Source organism: Polyodon spathula, chromosome 15, assembly GCF_017654505.1.
Source record: "Polyodon spathula isolate WHYD16114869_AA chromosome 15, ASM1765450v1, whole genome shotgun sequence".
Lineage (NCBI taxonomy): Eukaryota > Metazoa > Chordata > Actinopteri > Acipenseriformes > Polyodontidae > Polyodon > Polyodon spathula.
In genome coordinates this window covers 25,245,969-25,266,614 of record NC_054548.1, presented here as the reverse complement: position 1 = coordinate 25,266,614, position 20,646 = coordinate 25,245,969, and the positions used below count along the sequence as shown (strand labels likewise).

The window sequence follows — 20,646 nt, the reverse complement described above, 5'->3', positions numbered from 1 at the left end:
GGACGAGGTGTTACATCCCCATTGTGAGTATGCAGCAGCATATATTGACAATGTGGTTATACATAGCTCCACCTGGAGAGAGCATGCAATTCGACTCACAGCCGTCCTTCAGTCTCTAAGGGCGACCCGGCTGACAGCTAACCTGAGGAAATGTGCGTTTGCTAAATTAGACATCCAGTACCAGGATTTATTATGGGATTCGGACAGGTGAAACTCATGGCCACCAAGGTCCATACTTTGGTGGATGTGGCGGTCCGCAAGACCAAGTCCCAGGTGAGGACACTATTGGGATTGGCTGGTTATTACCGCCATTTTATCCCCAAGTATGCCACCGTGGTCAATCCCCCGGTAGACCTCACTAAGAAGAGTGCGCCAATTTAATTAAGTTGTCAGCGGAGTGTCAGGGTGCGTTTGAGACCATTAAACAAAAACTGTGCCAGGCTCCTGCGCTAATATCATCAGGCTTTAGCAAGAAATTCTTCTTCCATACTGACGCATCAGAGGTTGGTTTGGGGGCGGTCTTGTTCCAGAAAGTTAACGGGGTGGAGCACCCCATTCTCTACATTAGCAAAAAAATGCTTCCTCGGGAGAGCAATTTGGTTGTGGAGAAAGAGTGCCTGGCCATTAAATGGGCTACCACTCCCTCAGATAATACTTATTGGGACATTCATTTGATCTGGTCACGGACCACGCCCCACTCAGATGGTTAAGCACCATGAAGAATAGCAATGCTCGAATAACTCGTGGTATTTGGCATTGCAACCTTATATATATCATATGGTACGTTGTGCAGGGAAAGATCATCAAAATGCAGATTATTTTTCCCGGGAGGGGGGAGTAATGGGAATAGTAGATTTGGCCAAGTGTTCTTTCGGCTCCACTCTGAGCGGTGGTATATGTGACAAATAGAGAATGGATTCTTGTTTTATCTCCCTTCCGACTGGTGAAGACGTTAGGGAGAAGGAGCAGTCACCCCCAGTGGAGCTGGAAGTCGGCCACCTGGAATGGGGGCGGAGCCGTGGTGCGCAACGTCATCGACCTGGTCGGGAAGCGCGGTGGCAATCAGAGATTGGTTGACGGTGGTTGCCCTTGCTGACCAATCAGAACGGGACGGAGCATACAAATGGGGGCAAGTCGCATGGTTCTGTTCCTTCTGGCAAGGTAGTGAGAGAGAGAAAGAAAGAAAGACGGGTCGTTTTATTGTTGTCCTGCTAACCCATCTCCTTTTTTACATCCTATAGCACTAACGGGACGCTCCAGAAAGTACGTCGGTGGAGCGACTACCCAGAAGTGCTGGGTTCACGGGAGCGTGTTGTTTTTCTGTGACTTGGATTACAAGGAGAAAGACGGATTGTTTTCATTTGTTTATTTATTGTTTGGGACTACAACCCCCCATTACACTCTATGTTGTCGGGTTACACATCGTTGTGTATCCCGGCTTCCTTATTGTTTATTTTTATTATTATTTTGTTGAGTGTGCTTTCCCTGACCTGGGGAAGGAAAATAAAAACCCAGGCACAGAAACTGGACTGGAGTCTCTTGATTTACACCACTGCTACGCACATTCTGCCACATCTCCACAATTCAAATGTAAAGCACGCATGTTTTGTCACCTGAAGTAATAATTAGAAAAGAAAAATCAGGAATAACAACCATGAACTCCATATCGTTGAAAAACCTGCAGAGGATGCTGTGGCAAGTGATGAGGTAAAGAGGGACCCCAGCAAATCCAACTAGCTGAACAATAAGCATGCTGCATCTATTGACAGTCAGTGGTTTGAGACTTAACAGGCCCTGAAGTGTACTAGTGTCATAACCGCAAAGCACAATTTCTACATGCAGTATTCAAACAAACAAAGCCCCTTTGGAGTTGTTCTGGAGGACTAACATTTCTGCACTTTGTCACAAAACAACATTAAGCAACATTCTCATAATTTACAGTAATTTCAAGACTGAATCAAATGTTGTTTCCTACGATGAAGTCAGACCACCACCCAGCTCATATGAACAATCCTTTACCAACCATTATTAACAATTGACTGGCACTTTTTAAATGGAGTTCTAATCCCAAGCATTTATTTCTTATCACCCTGCGTAACAGGTTACTTAACCTCAAAGTGTTAACAAGCAAACATAGATGTGATGCATGCGCTGATCTGCTTTAACTGATAAGAGGTTCCTGACTCAATTCAAAGAAGAAATTTTAAATGTAATCTGCTTTTGAAATATGTATGTGTGATAAATTTGTCAGGTTCCAGTCCTTATCACAAGTCAGTATTGTTTAGTTAAGTGTTTCAACACACCAAGGTCTTCTAAAGGGTTTAATGACAAGTGAAGTAAACCTAGAGGCCTCTCCCCTCAAAGGAGCGATTTTGTGTTTGGGTGCATGTGTATTGTACCCTTGTTGGTTATTTTGAGGTCAAGGAATTCGTTTTCGTGGATATGATTGGCCAGCTGATGTTTATCTGCTTGCCCCATGCCATTTGCTCTACTTATAAAAGCACAGTTTTTTCATTTAATCAATACCCTCAGTTACCGCTGCTGTTCCTGTACCCAATCTCCTATTCTTGTGTTGTCTTTCTTTTTCCGAGAGCACAAACCCTTTGCCAACAGTAAAAATGGCAACTTTGAAAGAAAAACGTACCTGTGGTCAACGATGTGAAGACTTTGGGCACTTCGTGTGGAACTCAGACACCAAACAGTTCATGGGGAGAACTTTAGAAAGATGGGGTATGTCGAATTGTGCGCTTTATAAAAGATGGGTTTGTCGATTATTAGACATGGTTGTCATCCCAATACAAATTGGAAATTATTCTTCTACAGCACTAATTTTAAGATGGCTTGAGAGTTGGCTATGTTGGCTCAAGAAATTATTTGAAGGACATTTGCATTACCATTATTATAGTCAGCTTACCGATTTCTTATTGTTGATAGTTTCTGTATGACGCTATGCCGTTTACCAAGGACTCTGTAAATTTCAGCTGGTCTTTCCTGTCAATGGTGTTATGTACTAACGAATAAGAGTCAGGCAGTACTGCTATCACTAAAACCATGATGCTAAATGGAAGATCAGGTTTAAGTAAACTACTAACAATAATATCAATGTTAACTGTAGAATCATAAATGCAATGTACTTTAAATTGTGCATACTGGATGCAGAGTAGTTACACAGCCACTGGCCATGAGTAAAGTGAGGGATTTCAAGGAGTGTAGTATGACATTGACATGCAATTACCCTTCAAGTTAAAATACATTATTATTATTAGTTTATTTAGCAGACCCCTTTATCCAAGGTGACTTACAGAGATATATAGATATAGATTTATTATATGGTAGAAAGGTTTATGTGTTGATTTGCTGAGCTAGTATAGATTGGACTGAAGAGAATGCCTTGTGATGCAGTAATATTTGTAGGGTTGATACGGTTCACCTGCTGTGGCTTGAAAGAAACACTGTGCAGCTAAAACTACCTCGAGGATGTAAATACGATCCTGACAGAATGCAGTAAACAGACAACAAGGATTCTTTCATACCTTAGCACACGATTGTGATAAACTTAAACTTTGAGGAAAGAATTGCCATCCTTTAGAAAGTTTAAGAAGGGCATTAAACTTTGAATGCGTGTGTCGGGCAAGATAAGACAATGTGACCAGGTTTAATCAAACTGTTGCCTGTTGGCATGTGACCACGAACCACTTGGCAACTATTGAGATAAGAATATCTTTTTCTTGACCGCGTAATGTCCTTGCTATCCCTCCGGGTTGAGTATAAATTGTACGACCTTATCAACAGATAAGCAACATGTTTACAACCTTGTTTTCAGCTATTCTCGGTGGGTACTCTAACCACCATGTAAAGAATCTTAAAACTTTAGGCCATATATTCAGAGTATTTATTTCAGTCTTTAATTAACATTTTTTGAGAGGTAAAAGACCTGTTCAGACAACAAAAAAAGACAATTCCCAGGTCTCTGCAGCTCTCTCAAGGGGTTTGTTTCTCATTGTGTAACATAGTTAGTATTTTTCTCTCTCTTTTTTTTTAAATACAGCAGTTCATTAAAGGCTGGAGGTTGTTGTTCATAGAAGGTGTAATAGAGATATGTTTGCATTTCTCATCCAGGAAATGATAAACTAGTCTCTTTTTATTGTTCAAGTGTGCCACACTAGAATTACTAGAAGTAGCTCTGATTATTTTTAAACTACTGTCTGTTTTTAAAGAAACTGTGTGTGAATATTTTTCTTGTTTTCATGTTATGGTTATGCTTGACTTATACTGGAGATACAACAGTAATTAAGATTGGGTATCTATTATGGGTATCTTACAAATTATTCCACAACTCCTGTCATTTTTTTGGCTTGGTTAACATAATGTGTGACCCACAAGCTTATTGTAGGTTTAAAGTTTCTTTCAAAACATTATTTTTGTGTGAAAATGTGGAAGTGTTTTGTGGTACAGAATTACAATCATCCAGGTCCTCAAGATCTAAATGATCACCAGGGAACATGTTTATCGACAAGGTGTGGCCCAATTAATTCCTAATTAACGTTAAGCAGTGATTCAGTGTACGAAAATGTTTGTCTCTGACTGTCTGCTATTTTAAACATGTCTTCCTATTTGCCCAACGCCTGCTTCTTTTTTATTGCAGTGTACATCAGTCTGTATTATGTTGCCTTCTACATTGTGATGTCGGGGCTGTTCATCCTTGCCTTGTACGTTATGCTGTTAACATTAAATCCATACACTCCCACATACCAGGACCAGTTAACGTCGCCAGGTACGGAGACCACTGAACGCCCAAACCAGTTTCAAGTGTCCATAGGAAGTGTATGTTACCAAGTTAATTCAGTTCATCCTGCCATGTTTTGTACTTAGCTCTACAGCTTTGGCCAAAAGTTTAGCATCATCCAATAGAATTTACTCATTTTGCGTCACAGTCATATGAAACTTGCCGAATAATATTACATTAACATATTGAATAACATACCGCTTTGTAGTTTTTCATATACTTAATGTGACACTTCAAAATCCAATATGAAAAACTGTACTACAGTGCACTGTACTGTTGTGGCTTCTGGTAAACTTTTGCAATGTCATTTTGTAGTTTCTTTGATTACATAAAGTTAAATAAAATATCTAAACTGTTCATATAGTTTTTTCTTTTTAATTATGACTCAATCCTAAAATTGTAGGTGATGCAAAACCTTTGGCCATAGCTGAATACATAAAATGTATTGCTCAAATGTAACAGTAATGAGAGAGAAAAAAAAAAAAAAAAAAAAAAACTTAAGCATGGGTTCCAATGAATTGATCACATCCACGGAGCCTTGAAGTATCGGCACTGTATAGATCATTAACATAGGGCAAAGGTTTTGAAAACCGAACACAAAGCAGAGCGTGTGGGTCTCTAGAGTGTGTCTGTATGCCTTTAGAGTCCACCACCATTTAGATCAATCGGCTAGACCATAGTGGGCCATATTTTCAAAGCTTTTCCTTGAGTCTTGAATTAACTCCTACTTCTTGAAATGGCTGTTATTATTTTACAGAACTGGAACCAAACAACTAAGTTTAAGTTTGCTTAAGCGCTTTCTCATTGTATAACATTAACATGAGTTCATTAAGGACTGAAGCAAACGCTTTGAAAATACAGCCCAATACCTCTACTGATCTTCAAACCACATGACAGGACCTCGCTTTAAAAATCTTAGGAATGCGACACCACAAACCATTGTTTCTTTCCTTTTTTTTTTCCCTCTTCAGGAGTAATATTACGGCCAGATATATGGGGGGAGGAAGGACTGGAGATCACCTACAATGCCTCAGATAAGAAGAGCTGGATGAGACTGACCAACATTCTTGACAAATACCTTTTGCGTATGTAAAAGCTGCACCTAGGGCAAACATCTTACTCAGGCAATGTACTACAAAAAGGCAATGTACCTCCTGCAGTCTGCAGTCTTTTGAATGAAAACACCACCTTGTAGATGTTACTGTGACATAATCTTATTTAGTATTGTAATATTATTATTATTGTCACATTGATTTGTTTGGGAATCAATTATTTTATGCTTCATTGATGTACTAAACTAAAAACAAGCAGGTGGTCATTTCCTATACCATTACTGCCTCGTCTGGCATACTCCATATGGACATCTATGGTTTTTTCATGTTTTTTTTTTTATTTTCGGAAGACGACAAGTACTGCCTGCTGTACATCTCAAAATCCATTCCTTTCTACTTCATTGGTAAGGTGTCAGTGTTCATACTGTCAACATGTCAGAATATGCTTCCACTGTGGAGCCTTCCCACCAATGGTTCAGACAATTAGCGTTGCAGAACCTTCGTTTTCCCAATTGAAGTCATAGAGCACCATAAGGATTTCAGCAATTGCTACAGGCTGAATGTGACAAATGTAGGCTTGGTTTCTTCCACTCTAGAAATAGCATCTTAATCACTGTCTGAATATTCTTTCCAAACAGGTTTTGCATTATAATCCTGTTACATTTATTAACAGATTACAATGAGACTCATCAAAATGAAAGCAATCAGCATTGCCCCAGCGGCTCGTACTACATTCAGAAAGATTTCAGGGGTCCGCACCACACTAAGTACGCCTGTATCTTCACTCGAGAGATGCTGGGGAGCTGCTCTGGCCTGGAGGACCCCACTTATGGATACCCGGAAGGGAAGCCATGCTTCTTAATCAAAATGAACAGGGTAAGTTCAAGGGGTTTCTCTTTTCAGTTCTAAATGGGACATTAGGTTTTGCTGAAGCTGTAATGTGGTTACGTAAGGCTGTTACCTAAGTTTAATAAAAAGAAAAGTGATATTTTCAGACGAGAAACATTAACGAGCTGTAAACGTACTGAGCATTGAACAGCTTTCAAGTTAATTAAAAATTATAATTAATTTCCCCACTGTTTAATTATGTATAGCAGTAATCTGGTTGTGTTATAGGTCTTATCCACAATCGAATGCACCTCTGTTGCCACGCAAGAGAAAAATTAAATGTAAGGTTTCACTTTTTTTGTTGCAACAGATTATTAATTTTCTCCCTGGGAAGGTTGGATCGCCTCCATATGTCAAGTGTACTATGTTGGTAAGTACAGTACTCGCAGACGGTTTATTCAAACAGTAGTTACCAAGTTCAATGCGTACAGAAGACGTATTATTCATGGCATTGGGAAATCTAGTGGGATAGCCAAAGCTTTAATCAGATTCTCAGCTTCAGTAGATTACATTTGTGGAAGCCTGCCAATATTTCTCAAACGCTAAAAATCTGACTTATTTATTTTTTTCAATTTAGTGACAGTGTAGCAACACTGAAGCTGTTAAAAAAAAAAAAAAAAAAAAATTTATTATATATATATATATATATATATATATATATATATATATATATATATATATATATATATATATATATATATATATATATATATATATATACAATCAATACAATTATAAATTAAGCACCAGATGTATTTATTGCAGATCATAACTATCTTTTTATTGTCATCTACAAAACATGTACAAAAAACATTTAAACATGACATACATATAATCAGTTATAAAAATAGTTGTGTTAATCAAGACACAAACGTGACAAACTTTAAAGGGACGTTTGGTGTCCCTTACAATACAGCATGTCCACTACAGGACAGGTGTGTGTAGACAGGCTGTACCTAAATCATTCCAAACCTGTTTTTACAGCGTGGCCTAATGTTGTTAAATACAACTCCTGTCAGATCTCTCATTCAGCATGTATCTTAAAACAGGAAGGCAGTCACTCAACTCTACAAGATGTGGATTATTACCCAGTGAATGGCACCTTTGACATTTCTTACTTCCCTTACTATGGCAGCTTGGCCCAGGTAAGCGTCATGGAGAGTGTTGTGTGATGCCCTACAGTTCAAAAGTAGCGGGGTTCTGAAAAATATAGCGTTACACCTTGCTTAGACCTTTTTAATTGTCTTCAGCTCCCTAAAAAGTTACAGATAAGTTACTTATATATAGCTAACTTGACATCTGCAACTGTAAGAGCTGAAAATAAATAAAAAAGATCTAATTAAAGCAAAGTATTAGTTCAATTAAGGGCTTAGTTAAGTAGCGGGGTTGGGAAGCCCCGATTTAGAGGACAGACCTCAAACCCCAGTGCAGTACAGTGTGCATCTTGAAAAGAGTTTTGAAAGATTGTAAAGTTTTACAAGTGTAAAAAGTTATCGATGTTAACAATGAAAAGTGTTAACAAAGTTGAAGCAACACAAGGAGATGCATAATGCTATATTTGGCAGAACCCAGCTACTTACTCTTTCTTTAGCGTCTGTCCTGTTGGTGAGATGAGGAGAGGTGAAGTTAAAAACTCTAAAACCACAAATGCAGACAATCCCGGCTCTCCTGCATAGTGGTTAAGATGCTCTCTGGCAGTGTGTGGGGTTCCCAGCCCAGCATTCGCCATTACATTACAACTTGGGTTCTCGCAGTTTCCTGCCAAGTCACTGGCTCTACATTAACTATCTTCTTGTACATCAATGGGAAGACAGCACTGCCTTCATATGTTGCTCTCAATTCATTCTAATGGTAAAGATAGAGTAATACCATGTGAGTTACAGTATATCCTGAATAAATAAACTACACTTAAAATGAGTAACCAAAAGAATCTCAGCATAAATCAGAAATCATATTCATAAATCTATTAAAAAAATTACTGTCAGCATTGATACTTTAAGTATGGTGTTCTACTATTTGTTATAACCTTTGCTGTTAGTTGTGTATACATGTATAGCTGGGATCATTACTAAATGAGAGAAGTCATACCCAACTTAAAGTTTGAAAAATACCCCTTGAATACCATTATATATAGTATAGTGCATAAATCTTAAGGGAATCAAAGTAATACCAGCGGCATTCTCATGTGTTTCATCTCAACAGCCCAACTACACCAACCCCCTGGTGGCAGTCAAGTTCAACAGAATCACGAAGAACACAGAGATTAAGATTGAGTGCAAGGTGGTAGCAGACCATATCCGCACAGACAACTTTCACGACCCCTATGAAGGCAAGGTTGTGTTCCAGCTCAAGATTGAATCGTAGAAGCACAGCCAGGCTTAGTCCATTTCCCCTCTAAGAAGCTTCTAACCATTAAGGAGAAAACTACCCTAAAACAGGGCCTTTGCAGATGTATGTCTGTAGCAGTTTACCATGCACATTTACTATGCTTTTACCACACAAACCAGAAACTTCTGCAAGACCAAGGTTAGCTAGATTTCCTTTTCTTTGGCTATGCAGTACTATTGCTCCTGTAAAGGACACAGGATTTGACATCGTACAGTAGCCTCACACCTGCAAACTGACCAATCAAATTAACATACCCTTTGAAATCAGCATGGCTCCTTGCTACAGTACTTTCTTCCTGCCCCTACTTTCATTATGCATGCACTGACCACTGAAAATAATACAACTCTAGAGTTACAGAAACTTCTTTTTTAATAAAAAAATATTCTATTGTGTTAATGCAATATGCTGGTAGCCTGTAAATGGACTTAACTTTCTCCAAAAGGTTGATTGGCACAGACCACACCATCACAAGATCTCAGATTGTTTGAGGTTTAGTTTTATTGTTTCTAAATAAAAGTAAACCTCAGCTTTAACCGTATAACGAATAAGCAGTTTTATATAAACAGCTGACCACCACGATATGCAAACCTGATTGCAAGTGTTCTGTGTTCAAGGCTACTGCCTATTTACAAGACAGAAGTAGTTGCAACCCATGTATTTATGTAACTGCATATTCTGATGTGTGGATGAAAGCCATTATTGTTTAATGTAACTTCAAGCAGCTGACCTACATGTGTTGGAAGATTCTTTAAAGTATGACTTTTTTTTGGTCAGCAATTACAAGTTTTGAAGCAACTCAACATGTGTTTATATTTTGAAAGCAGGTGTTGAGCAAGCTTTTTTAGTGTAGACTTTCAGGTATTTTATCCCATTAATAAAGACTGCTACTTATCACTTGGTTTGGGTATTCTAAAATAAATATGAAAATAGTGATTGTTCCAGTTTAAAATAACAAATGCACTACCATATATTAGCACCAATAAGTGCATGAGCGACATGTAGGGGTGGGTGTGAGATGAGGGCATGTGCTTAACTAAGCAAGAGAGAAAGTAAAAATTTTAGAATATCTACATATAGTATTTTATAAAATGTAACAATCATCTTCTATCTCCCCATGTTCTTGGATAGTAAATCTTGCATTACCACTTATCTTCAACAATTAGGATATTCAGACTCAAGTTTGTATGTTAAACCAAAAGCTTAAGCCCTCGCAACTAGTGGCACAACTATTCAGTAAACCAAAGTATGGCGATTTCAAACACGAAAACAAATGGATGTTGTACAGTAAACCAAAGTATGGCGATTTCAAACAGGAAAACGAATGGATGATGTACGAATTAAATTTCAAGAGAAATTTAATTCAATTTAAAAAAGGGATAAAATGGGGTGCTGGCAGAAGCTGCAAAAGGACAAGGCTTATTCCATTCTGGAAACGGAAGTATGTTGGCGTACATTTTAACAACTCACAAAGGCAATCTGTCAATGTCAAACCCCCAGCTCTGTGTTGGGCTGCAAGCCTTTCTGTTTTCACATCAAACTTAAAGTATCATGTCAGGAATTGAGGATGATCTCTGCCTATGCCTACATTTTGGTATAAAAAGGCTATTACTTCTTGAGCCATAGGGTCGAAGATTGTCAAAGGTTGCAATAAAGTGACAATTGTACTACGCTGTTGAAATCATAAATTTATGGACTGCATTTTGACAATCGCCATTGTGCCTTGGCGACAAGTCGTTTGCACGTCAAAACGATGTAGAAATTTTCAGTCCGGTTACGAGATACGAGTCTCAACATACGATTGACATCCAACAAGTTTGCCCTAGGAATTGGTACCTATGTCTAAACAGTCGCTCAATGTGTTTTGATTCATCAAGTCAATGTTCAAATTAAAAGTTACAGCACTGAAGCAGCAAAGTCTCTGCCACCTGTTGCAAACATGTATAACGGTGGTAAGGGATTTGTTACAGTATCCCGGGCACTCTTCAAAAATGTGCACTCAAAAGATGCCCAAGCGACAAAAAACACACAAACAGGACATTGATTGAAATACACTTTATACAATTTTTTATCCTGTTAAAAACTAGTTCCATCAACTATTTAATCCTACAAATTTAGGCCAAATGGAGAACAGTGTTGTAAAAGTTGTTTTGTTAAAAGGGAAAGTGTGCAACATAAAAAAAAAAAAAAAAAAATTACACGGGTCTCACCTCCCACCGCTGCAGTTAAGTGTCGGACTTATTATTCAACATGGTGCCACAAACATCTCCCAAACAGCTCTTTACCCTAAATGCTTAACCTGAACACACCCTGTAATTTAACCTTAGCTGAGGCGGCTGTCATGGTTTTGTGATGTGTATTTATGTATATTCATCTTTTTAGTAGTTATTAATATTAGTAATATTCACTGCAGGTGCAGACAGAGATGACTAATTAGTCTCATGTTCATCCCAACATGCTCAATTAGATTAAGATCCAGGGATTGTGGTAACCATGAAAAGATGCCTAAAGTCTCACTCATGGACCCTCTAACCATTCATGCACAATTCTGGCACTGTAGTTGGGTAGATTATCGCACTGAAAGCAGTGATCGCTGCCAGGGTAAAATTTCTGGACAGACACGATCCGCAACAATGCTTAAGTGAACTATGGCATTAGTCAGACTTTCAGTGAAAAAGTTCCCACGGTATAACAGGAAAATATGCCCCAGACCTCCCCTCCACCAGAAGCCGGGAACTAGCGAGTCAAGTGATTTGTACAGTCATTTTATAAGCTTAAAAAAAAATAAAAAATAAAAAAAAGGGGGAAACTCAAACTCTTGCCACATCACTTTCCTCCAGGCATAAGTCGTCCAATCTGCCTGCATCCTGGTCCGAGAGGGGACTAACTACATGCAAAGCAAAAATGGGTTAATCTACTAATGTTGAAACATGAGAGATCAGTTAAAATGTTATTAAGACAACAACAACTTTTCTTTTTTTTTTTTTTTTTTTTTAAATGTCCATGCACTGTTTATTAATAAAAACTAAACAGTGCCAAGTTAAAACAGATCAGACAATGAAGTCTCAATCCAAACAGATTACAGAAATGTTCCTGTGTTCATAAAAAACAAAGACTTGCATCTTAGAACAGGCAGTGGCCGAAAGTACTTGCACATATCACTGTTGCTGCAAAGTCATCACAAATTATATTTATATATAAAAAGGGTAGCTACCTGTCCTGGAACTGCTATAAAAATGAATTTTAAAATATTAAAAAATGATTGACAAATCTGAGTTACAAAACTGTTAACACTATTTAATTTCAAATTTATATTAGATTACAGAAAAAGGTACTTATGTTTCAGTACAACTGAGTTTTAAGGAGCTTTGTAGGCATGTAAACGACAATAAAATAAGTTTCCAATGTCTGCCTGTAAGAAATCAGGCACCTTCTATAAATCTAATAATCATTCCAAACTTTCAAATATAGCTGCCTAGACAATGGCAGTAAACAAAACAAAAAAATCAAATAATCCAACGACACAAAACCCTGCAGTTTTTGAAGCATTGTACAAAAACAAAGGAAAAAAAAAAATCAATCCACACACATCATTGGAGTTGCCCTTTTCAATAAAACAAAAAGGAGGGACACCACCCTTTATGTACTTCAATCTAACAAAATCAACAACGATAATGTAGCGCCTTTATTTCATTTGAGAATATACTCAAGTTAAGGTTTCACCTTTCAGATTCTTGAGACACCACTGTCCTGGTCAGTCCAGAGGGGTTGTTAAACTGCAATCATTTCACACTTCCAAAAAGATCTCCTTTATTTTATACCGAGACTGCAACATATGTTCCTTGATAAATTAGAATTTTTTTTTTTTTTTTTAATTAATCCCTTTATAGGTCTACACTGGGAGGAGGAAAAAAATAAAAGGAGAAAGCCAAGGATTTTACAATTACACGCTTATAACCCCACCACCACACACACACACACATTCAACGAACCCTAATTACAATATCCTTCTCTACCTTTGTATTAGTAGCATACTCTTGGCCCAGCTTGCCTAGACTGCAAACAAACAGGAAACAATCTAAAAAGAGAGAAAGAACTCAGACCAAAAGGTTACTCCTGAAGCTGGCTGAACTGACGTTACAAAAGATCAGGGAGGGCTAGTCTTCGTCATCATTCTCGTCATAGTCGTCCTCGTCTTCATCATCATCCTCCATGTAGGACACAGGGGTCTCTACTCTGGAGCCACTGTAATGGGAGCCATTAGAACTGGAGGCCACTGTCCCTTCTGCACCATTGTCACTGTAACCAGAGGGAGGAGACAGAATTAACAACCAACACAATTGGAATTGGAACCATCAGAAATAAAAATTGACCGCCATACCCTACCATCCACCTTACGAACATGGAAACAGACGTGTGATACAGGCATTGAACAATCTGTTCATCCTTATGTGAACAATGCCATTGTAAGAGGGGTGTAGTAGTGTAGCCAGAAGTTGATGTGAGAGTAGACAGACAGGAAGAAGTCAACAAACAAGATGTTGCAAATTAAACTAAGTCTTTATTACCACGACCTCCAAAGTGCAGCAGCAGGACACTTTAAAAGGAGCAGCCAATGATTGACAGGAACAAAACTGGACAATTATGATACTGACTAACACAACAATAAGCAGAGAAATGGTATTTGCAATAACTTCTCCAGGAATACATAAGCTAGCATCCCCCTTCTCACTGCAGTCCCTTAATAACCTGCACTATCTTACAGGCACCTCGGGGGAGAGATCTCTCAAACCGATTCACAGAGAACTTATACTATAACTGCTTGCCAGTAAGCCCCACCCACTAGTCCAGTCTTAAAAACTGTTAGAAACATGGTTATTTGGACTCAATGACTAGAACTACAACACATAAGTTGAATCCATTAACAATGATTCCATTACCCGTAACATTAATATTAAAATCAATACCATCTGTTTATACTATTATGGAGTGAAGTAACTTTAAAAAAATGATGGTGATTAAGTAGATTCAAGAAAATGCACAGAGTCCTTTTCTTCAATCAGTTGCCAGGTTTATTGAAATATGCAGGGAGTCTGGTCCCAGGTACAGGACAAACATAATACTCATAATGTTTGCATGACATTAAATACCCTTCTGTATAGATGGTCCACCTCCCCTTTCTGACACTTTACCAATTGCAAAGGTAATTTAATTTATTGTGTGTGTGTGTGTGTAGTCTAGTGTGACAACCTCTGAACTCCGTGCATTCTTCACACTCCTGGAGACAAAAGGTCCATACATCTGCCTTTTGCTATCTTCTTGGGACCCCCTTTGATCCCAGTGGCATTACCTCTTTCGATCTCTCTGAAGTCTTTAGAGCCTGTTCCCTTCTAGTCCACAGCATTGTTCTCATTAGCTTGCAGTCAATGTTGGGCAGCAGCTTGTAGACGCATCGTCTCTATCAATGGTTAGCAGTACATGCAATTTGAACCAAACAGTCTGCTATCTGCAATATTAGTCTCCTTTCAGAAAAGAACACCAGTATAGCTCTGCCAGTCCACATGCGTAGCAAACTACTAATCAATTCTCGATCCATGTTTTCCAACATGGAGTTTACATCTCCATAGTCTTATGCCCCACTGTATAATAGTGTTCTACACGCTACCCCAAGATGGCGTCACCCACACCTCGCAAGCAAGCAACACATCATGTAATTCCAGTGTTCTATACCGGTACAATGTTAGCAATATTTTAACACTATTATATAATCCACGCCAGAAATAAATAAATCAGAGTACTTCACTTAAATTAAACATTACACTTTCATTGTCGTGATATAAACTTTTATCCCTATAAAAGGCTATTTCACGTCACCATAGCCATAACAGACAACTCCTTCTACACTCAGACTGTGATACTCTCAATAGCTTGTGCACGTTTCACCAGGCTTAGAAGAAGCTGTTCTATACACACCTGATACATGCACATACTGACAGGCAACCCATGCAATATATCCCATTGCCAAAGACATGCATCCCTATTTGGGATAATTAAATCCTCAATTCTTTTCTCCATAATAACCCAAAGATAGGTCATGGTTATTGTCTAGAATTCACTTTCAAATGCCTCACCGTTAGCGTATTCTCTGGCCTGACGTTTAAGCATTTATTCATTTAAAAAAAAACTGAGGCCTTTACAGAACAGTAACTGCAATCAAGCTTTAAACAATGATTGTTGCTTCTAGAAAAAACCTCGAAACCACTTAAACTTCCAACATGACCCACCTCCCAGTATGACAACGACCCCCATTGGAAGCCTCTCCAGGGACATAAACATTGTTGATTGATCCGTGAGCCATTTCTGTAAAAAAATAAATAAGTTATTTTTGGAAGATTCATTCTAATGCACGTTAAATTGCAGTTCTCTATCTTACCCCTCTTTGCATACTGCAATTAATTTGCTGTGGCACCATTTTAATACATGAGTGCATGCCAGGATTGAATGAGTGCAGTCATCATTTGCATATAAAATTAGAACCACATTAGGTAGCAAAGCACTCAAACTGAAGGACTTGTGAATGGGAATTTTTGTTTTGTTTTAAACTTGTCAGTTCATTGGATATAAAAAGAGGGTTACTTGTATCTACTGTCAAAGTGAGTTCCAGTATCACACAGGAGTGCATCTAGTCTGCTGTACGACCTAAATGCTAAACATGCTTTCACTTCTCAAAATACACTTTCTAGTAGTTCTACTACAGACGTCAACAATAACAAATGAAACCCGTCAGCTTCGACAGAGTGATCTTTTAAAAATTCAGGATCGCTGCAAAACCATGAATCAAGCCAAGTACATTACTGTAAGCAGTACTGTTGCACAGTGGATACTGACTGCAGGCCCTTTAACATTGTAGCTTGGTTTTATTTCTATAATCACAATTATTGTTAAACAATATTATTAGAAATTATGGAGGATAACACCATTAGACAGCAAAGTTTTTTTTTTTTTATTTAGGCAATTTCAAGTTATTAATAAACGAGAATTTAAAATTATTTTTTAAAACGTCAATGAAAAAATAGTTTGAGTAAAGGAAACTGCAAAGGAAACGGATGATTTTTTAAACACAGCAAGGCGAGCAATAAACTGAATCCATTGTGATTTAGCAGTTGGTGTAAACAATTGTAAATAAATGCAATATATAAAATAAGTGATCATATTACAGCTTAAGAAAATAAGTAATTTTAATTAGGATATCATATTTTATATTTAACAAAGGCTATAACATTTATTTTGGTAGCAACCCTGCCCCAAAACAAAAAAACAAGTACTGCAATACATTTTAGGTACAAATGCAGAAAATAAATTGCTCCTAATATATATATTTTTTTAAAGCTATTTTGACAGTGTTACCACTCCACTAAAATCAAAACGGCAACATGTTAAAATCCTCCCATTCCCAAAGTATTCAGAAACCGGACCTGTTAGGTATGGTTCCAGTGCTTTGGGTATCAAGCTCCTTGCAATCTTCAGGTCCTCTGGTGAGCACTTCCCAGACTCCAAACCACAGGCCATTCCCATTCGCTTCAACACCTCAATGTCGTCGTGAATTTCAAAAGTGTTATCAAAGTTAAATAAATATTCAAACCTGATGAAGAAGAAAGCAGATTCATCATGAAGGTCCCTACCGTACACTCAAAACTTTGCAAAATAGTCCTGAATACAGGCAGAATTTATTAGGCTTCCCAGCCAAAAGGCTGGGAAGCCTACTGTTATTGTTAAGATTTTTTCTTTATCTTTTTTATTTTCCTTCCCAAAACTTTAAACTGCTGCTGCTTCGAAGCTGTGTGACGGTTCAGGTTCTGACTTAGCAGGTAACAAGCTAGATACATTGGCTGTCAGATGTTGAAAAAATTTTGTAAAATCTTTCGAAATCTTCTTCTTGGGAACCGGTGAAGCGATTGATCTGACACTTGGCATATATCATCAGCATCCAAACCTGCATCAAGTTTGAGAAGCAGAAGTTGCTGTGGTAAATTTTAATGTCAAAATGGCTGCCACAAATCTTATCGAAACGCTCCCCGAACAACCATGTGCTGTTGTTTGAAAACCGTTTGACCAACAAACTCCAAACTTGGTAGTTATCGTCCCAGTAACAATGGGATACAAATATGTGAAAATGGTGATGTTTTTAAAACAAGATGGCCGCCAGTTATACGTTTACATTTGAAATTCAAAACTGCCTCAGTTGACAAACGATTTACTTGACTAACTCAAAACTCCACAAGCATGACCCTTGATAATGTAGCAGTACAACTGACTTAAGAAACTGGTATTAAACTGGTGTTAAAAGAAATGGCCGTGTGACGAATTTCTTCTTGAAACCTCCTGAAATGTCCTTTGGCACCATTGAAGTGACTGATCTGACACTTGGCAGATATTATCACCATCCAAACCTGCTTGCAAAGCAGAAGCTGCTGTGGTACAATTCAATAGTAAAATGGCTGCTGCAAATTTCACCAAAACGCACCCTTAACAGCAGACTGCTTTTATTTGAAAACAGTCTGACCAACAGACTCCAAACTTGGTAGGCATCGTTCCGGTGACAGCGGAATACAAATATGTTAAAATAGCTATGCTTCGTGAAACAATATGGCTGCCACTCCTACATTTTCTTCTTATATTTAAAACTGCTTCAGTTTAAAATTGGTTTACTTGACTAACTCCAAACTTGAAAAAAATCGTGCCCGTCGGTAAAACTTACATTTTCCAAAATGGCATATGTGCGTTAAACAAGATGGCTGCCCGATGCATTTTGGGAAAAAAAAAAAAAAACATTTGAAATCTTTGTGGAACTGTTGAAGTTGCTGATTTTAAACTTGGCACATTGAGAACTAAACACACTTAGATGGGTACTGATACTGGGGCTTCGAAGCTGTAAAACTGCCTGGCAGTTCTAATTTTACCTGTTTTTTTATGATAGTTGGCATACTATTTTACATCTGTTAGCAAACTTTTTGTAGACTTAAATAGCGGTCCTGATGTGCATTTCAGGCAACCAGACCCCCCCACCACCACCAGTGAAAGCTAGAATGCCTATGTATTTGAGGACCTACTTGTCATTTGAGATGCTGCAGTCAATGACTGTCTTCTTGCTGGTGTTCACTATTATAAAGGGTAAGTGGATCACAGAGTTGGAAGGCGGGGGTCGACTCGTCTGCTGCTCTTGCTGACGGTTTCTCTGAACAAGATTTTTAAAGGCAATTTGCTACAACAAGAAAACAAAAAAGGTTTAAAAAACAAATAAGAATGGAAACAGTATTCCCAGGGGTGGACAAATCACTACTGTAGGTAAACTACGTTAGCCAACCACAAATTGATAGCCCACATTTCAGTACATAAACATTTCCATTTAAAGCTATGCACCATTAAAAAAAGTAAACGGATACAACTTTAATGTTTTAAGATTCAGAAAAGAAATCCAACATCACTTGAGGGCCACTACTAATACAGTTTTTTTTTTTTTTTTTTTTTTTACCATATGTGACCAGATACTGCCAAAGTTTGCTAAAACGCTAGTTTCTGTTAATATTTCTACCAAACAACAAGTTAATAATAGTTTCTTATATGAAATGGAGGAAATTATGTTTGACCGCATCATTTGCTTTGTCAGTCCTGGGGACAAAGTCTGGGTTTTGATCCAACCAATATCTCATCATTAGTTTTAAAATATTCACTGCGTAACAAATTAAACCAATCACGTTCTGGGTCCTAAATGGACTGTGGGAATTATGCACTTGTAGTAGTCGTATTGTTTTTATTTGTCCTCACCTGTGCCATTTATATTAGCTAGCCCCACCTTTTACCGGTCTTCATTAGCTAAACAATTTCATCCTGTTTACTTTTAGATTTTTAAATATTCATAAAAATATCTATAAAACACAAATATAAAAAAGGATTAGTTAATTTCTCTTTACCCTGTGCACTCACACTATCCACTACACATTCAGAAACTAAACTCTGCAAGTGTTGCATTTGTTTTGAAGATGTATTATATACAATCAACAAACAGTAGTACCGTACAAATAAACTTAGAGGCTTAAACATGTACACAGAATAAACATAAGCACGGCTTTCTGCTGACTTAATAAAAACAATAATGTCATGGCATTAAAAATAGGGCATTAAAATAGTACATAAAGACATTACCATGTGAGGGGGCTCCCTCACAATACCGTTAGCTAACTGTAAAGTTGGAAATAAAAAAAATAAAGTAACACACTTATTAACTTTCTACTGTGCTTAAGCTGCAGTGTCCCTGCACCTCGGTAACACTGCGATAGCCACTCAGAGTACAGTGTTCTCGCCTGTTTATTATTTGTTATATGCCTACTGTATACTTGCAATCACTATATACCGCCGGCGCCACTCTAGTAAAGTATAATGAAAATTCCCCGCTGTGAATGGTTTCTGTCATGTGATTTTGCAAGCAACTAATGTGCGATTAAAAAAAAAAAGTCATGAATCTTAAGGCATGAACCAATCACGATTGGATTCGCTGGTTACTATAGCTACCACTTCAACTAAGTAGGCGTGTACTGAACGGGAAGAAAACTGAGCTGTTTGTCTGTACAAAGTAATGAAAGAGTAACTGCTTGAAAAAAAGAATCTTTAGAAGCCACCTGTAGTCCCGCAGGCTTTGGAACATTACAATTCGGTAGTCCGGATGCAATTTTTGCTAGTCCCGGGCTATTGATTTATTTGTCAGCCCCTGACTCCACTTGAATATGGCACCCCTTCCAAAAGACCACTTAAAATGTTTCAATCATGTGACCTCTCCCATGCCACACTGGAACAAGCAAGTGAATAGGGAAACTCATGAAACTATTGAAATGTAGCATCAGAAATAAATTAAATGAGGTCTATAGCTTTCTGTGCACGGTCGTGTTTACAGTACGCAATGTGTCACTCCAGTTGATTAGAGGCTTGGCCCCACAGGTTATGGACTGCAGCTGTTGGCAGTGCGCTCACCAAGTGGTCTGTGCCTTTTAGAGAGCTGCCAACACAGTAAACAATCCATCAACTGCTTGTTCAGCTCTTCAAATTATGAATGTAAAGCTTCTTAATTTTGATTACTTCAAAAATTATTATTTTCTACAAGACTAGCTTCATGGCAATGGAGGGTGGAAGCTATTGCAAAGCCATTACTGTTTTAGTGCATTACACCAGGCAAAAGTTTTTATCCACGAGGATAACGTAAAGGGTAGGGGTGGAAAAGCATATCATATGTGGCTAGTTTGCCTCATCACATTTCAGTGACCATGACTGGTCAGATGCCAAACTTATCCGGGGGGTTACTTCCCAGGCCGGGCACTTGTCTCCAGGTTTCATGAGCTTCACAGCACCGGTTATTTAGGTTCAGGGGAAAGAGGATTGGCTTGACAGCAGGAACAGAGGTGACCTGTTTGTCTTCAGACTTCTAGTTTGCTAAGGCCACATTCTAATAGGGCATATCAAATTAGGTAGAATCTTTTTTTTTTT

General features: G+C 38.1%; 2 protein-coding genes across 4 annotated transcripts in view; one reads left to right on the top strand and one right to left on the bottom strand.

The window, feature by feature from the left end:
- Nucleotides 1-2,544: 2,544 nt before the first annotated feature.
- LOC121327874 (potassium-transporting ATPase subunit beta-like) lies at nucleotides 2,545-9,103 on the top strand. Its single transcript, XM_041272170.1, has 7 exons — nucleotides 2,545-2,730; nucleotides 4,646-4,774; nucleotides 5,758-5,871; nucleotides 6,512-6,714; nucleotides 7,037-7,096; nucleotides 7,776-7,871; nucleotides 8,929-9,103. Exons 1-7 carry the CDS (start codon nucleotides 2,619-2,621, stop codon nucleotides 9,088-9,090), a joined length of 876 nt encoding a protein of 291 aa, XP_041128104.1. The 5' UTR covers nucleotides 2,545-2,618; the 3' UTR covers nucleotides 9,091-9,103.
- Nucleotides 9,104-12,141: 3,038 nt separating this feature from the next.
- The window catches only part of LOC121327873 (transcription factor Dp-1-like), a 35,532-nt gene continuing 27,027 nt past the window's right edge, over nucleotides 12,142-20,646 (bottom strand). For 2 of the 3 annotated variants that reach the window (XM_041272167.1, XM_041272168.1), the window contains exons 9-12: nucleotides 18,222-18,373; nucleotides 16,587-16,753; nucleotides 15,396-15,471; nucleotides 12,147-13,410 (exon numbers count right to left, since the gene is read on the bottom strand). In XM_041272167.1, coding sequence (XP_041128101.1) covers nucleotides 13,269-13,410; nucleotides 15,396-15,471; nucleotides 16,587-16,753; nucleotides 18,222-18,373 — 537 coding nt within the window. In that variant the 3' untranslated portion in view covers nucleotides 12,147-13,268. Of the gene's footprint in view, nucleotides 13,411-15,395; nucleotides 15,472-16,586; nucleotides 16,754-18,221; nucleotides 18,374-20,646 lie in introns of all 3 variants that reach the window. The other variant, XM_041272169.1, reaches the window with a different exon arrangement.

What these genes read in the sequence shown, in the direction of transcription:
- LOC121327874 (XM_041272170.1), top strand. Translation starts at nt 2,619, where the DNA reads ATGGCAACTTTGAAAGAAAAACGTACCTGTGGTCAACGATGTGAAGAC. An exon ending in GAGAACTTTAGAAAGATGGG is followed by an intron (nt 2,731 to 4,645) that starts GTATGTCGAATT and finishes TTTTTATTGCAG; the next exon opens with TGTACATCAGTCTGTATTAT. An exon ending in ATGTCAAGTGTACTATGTTG is followed by an intron (nt 7,097 to 7,775) that starts GTAAGTACAGTA and finishes ATCTTAAAACAG; the next exon opens with GAAGGCAGTCACTCAACTCT.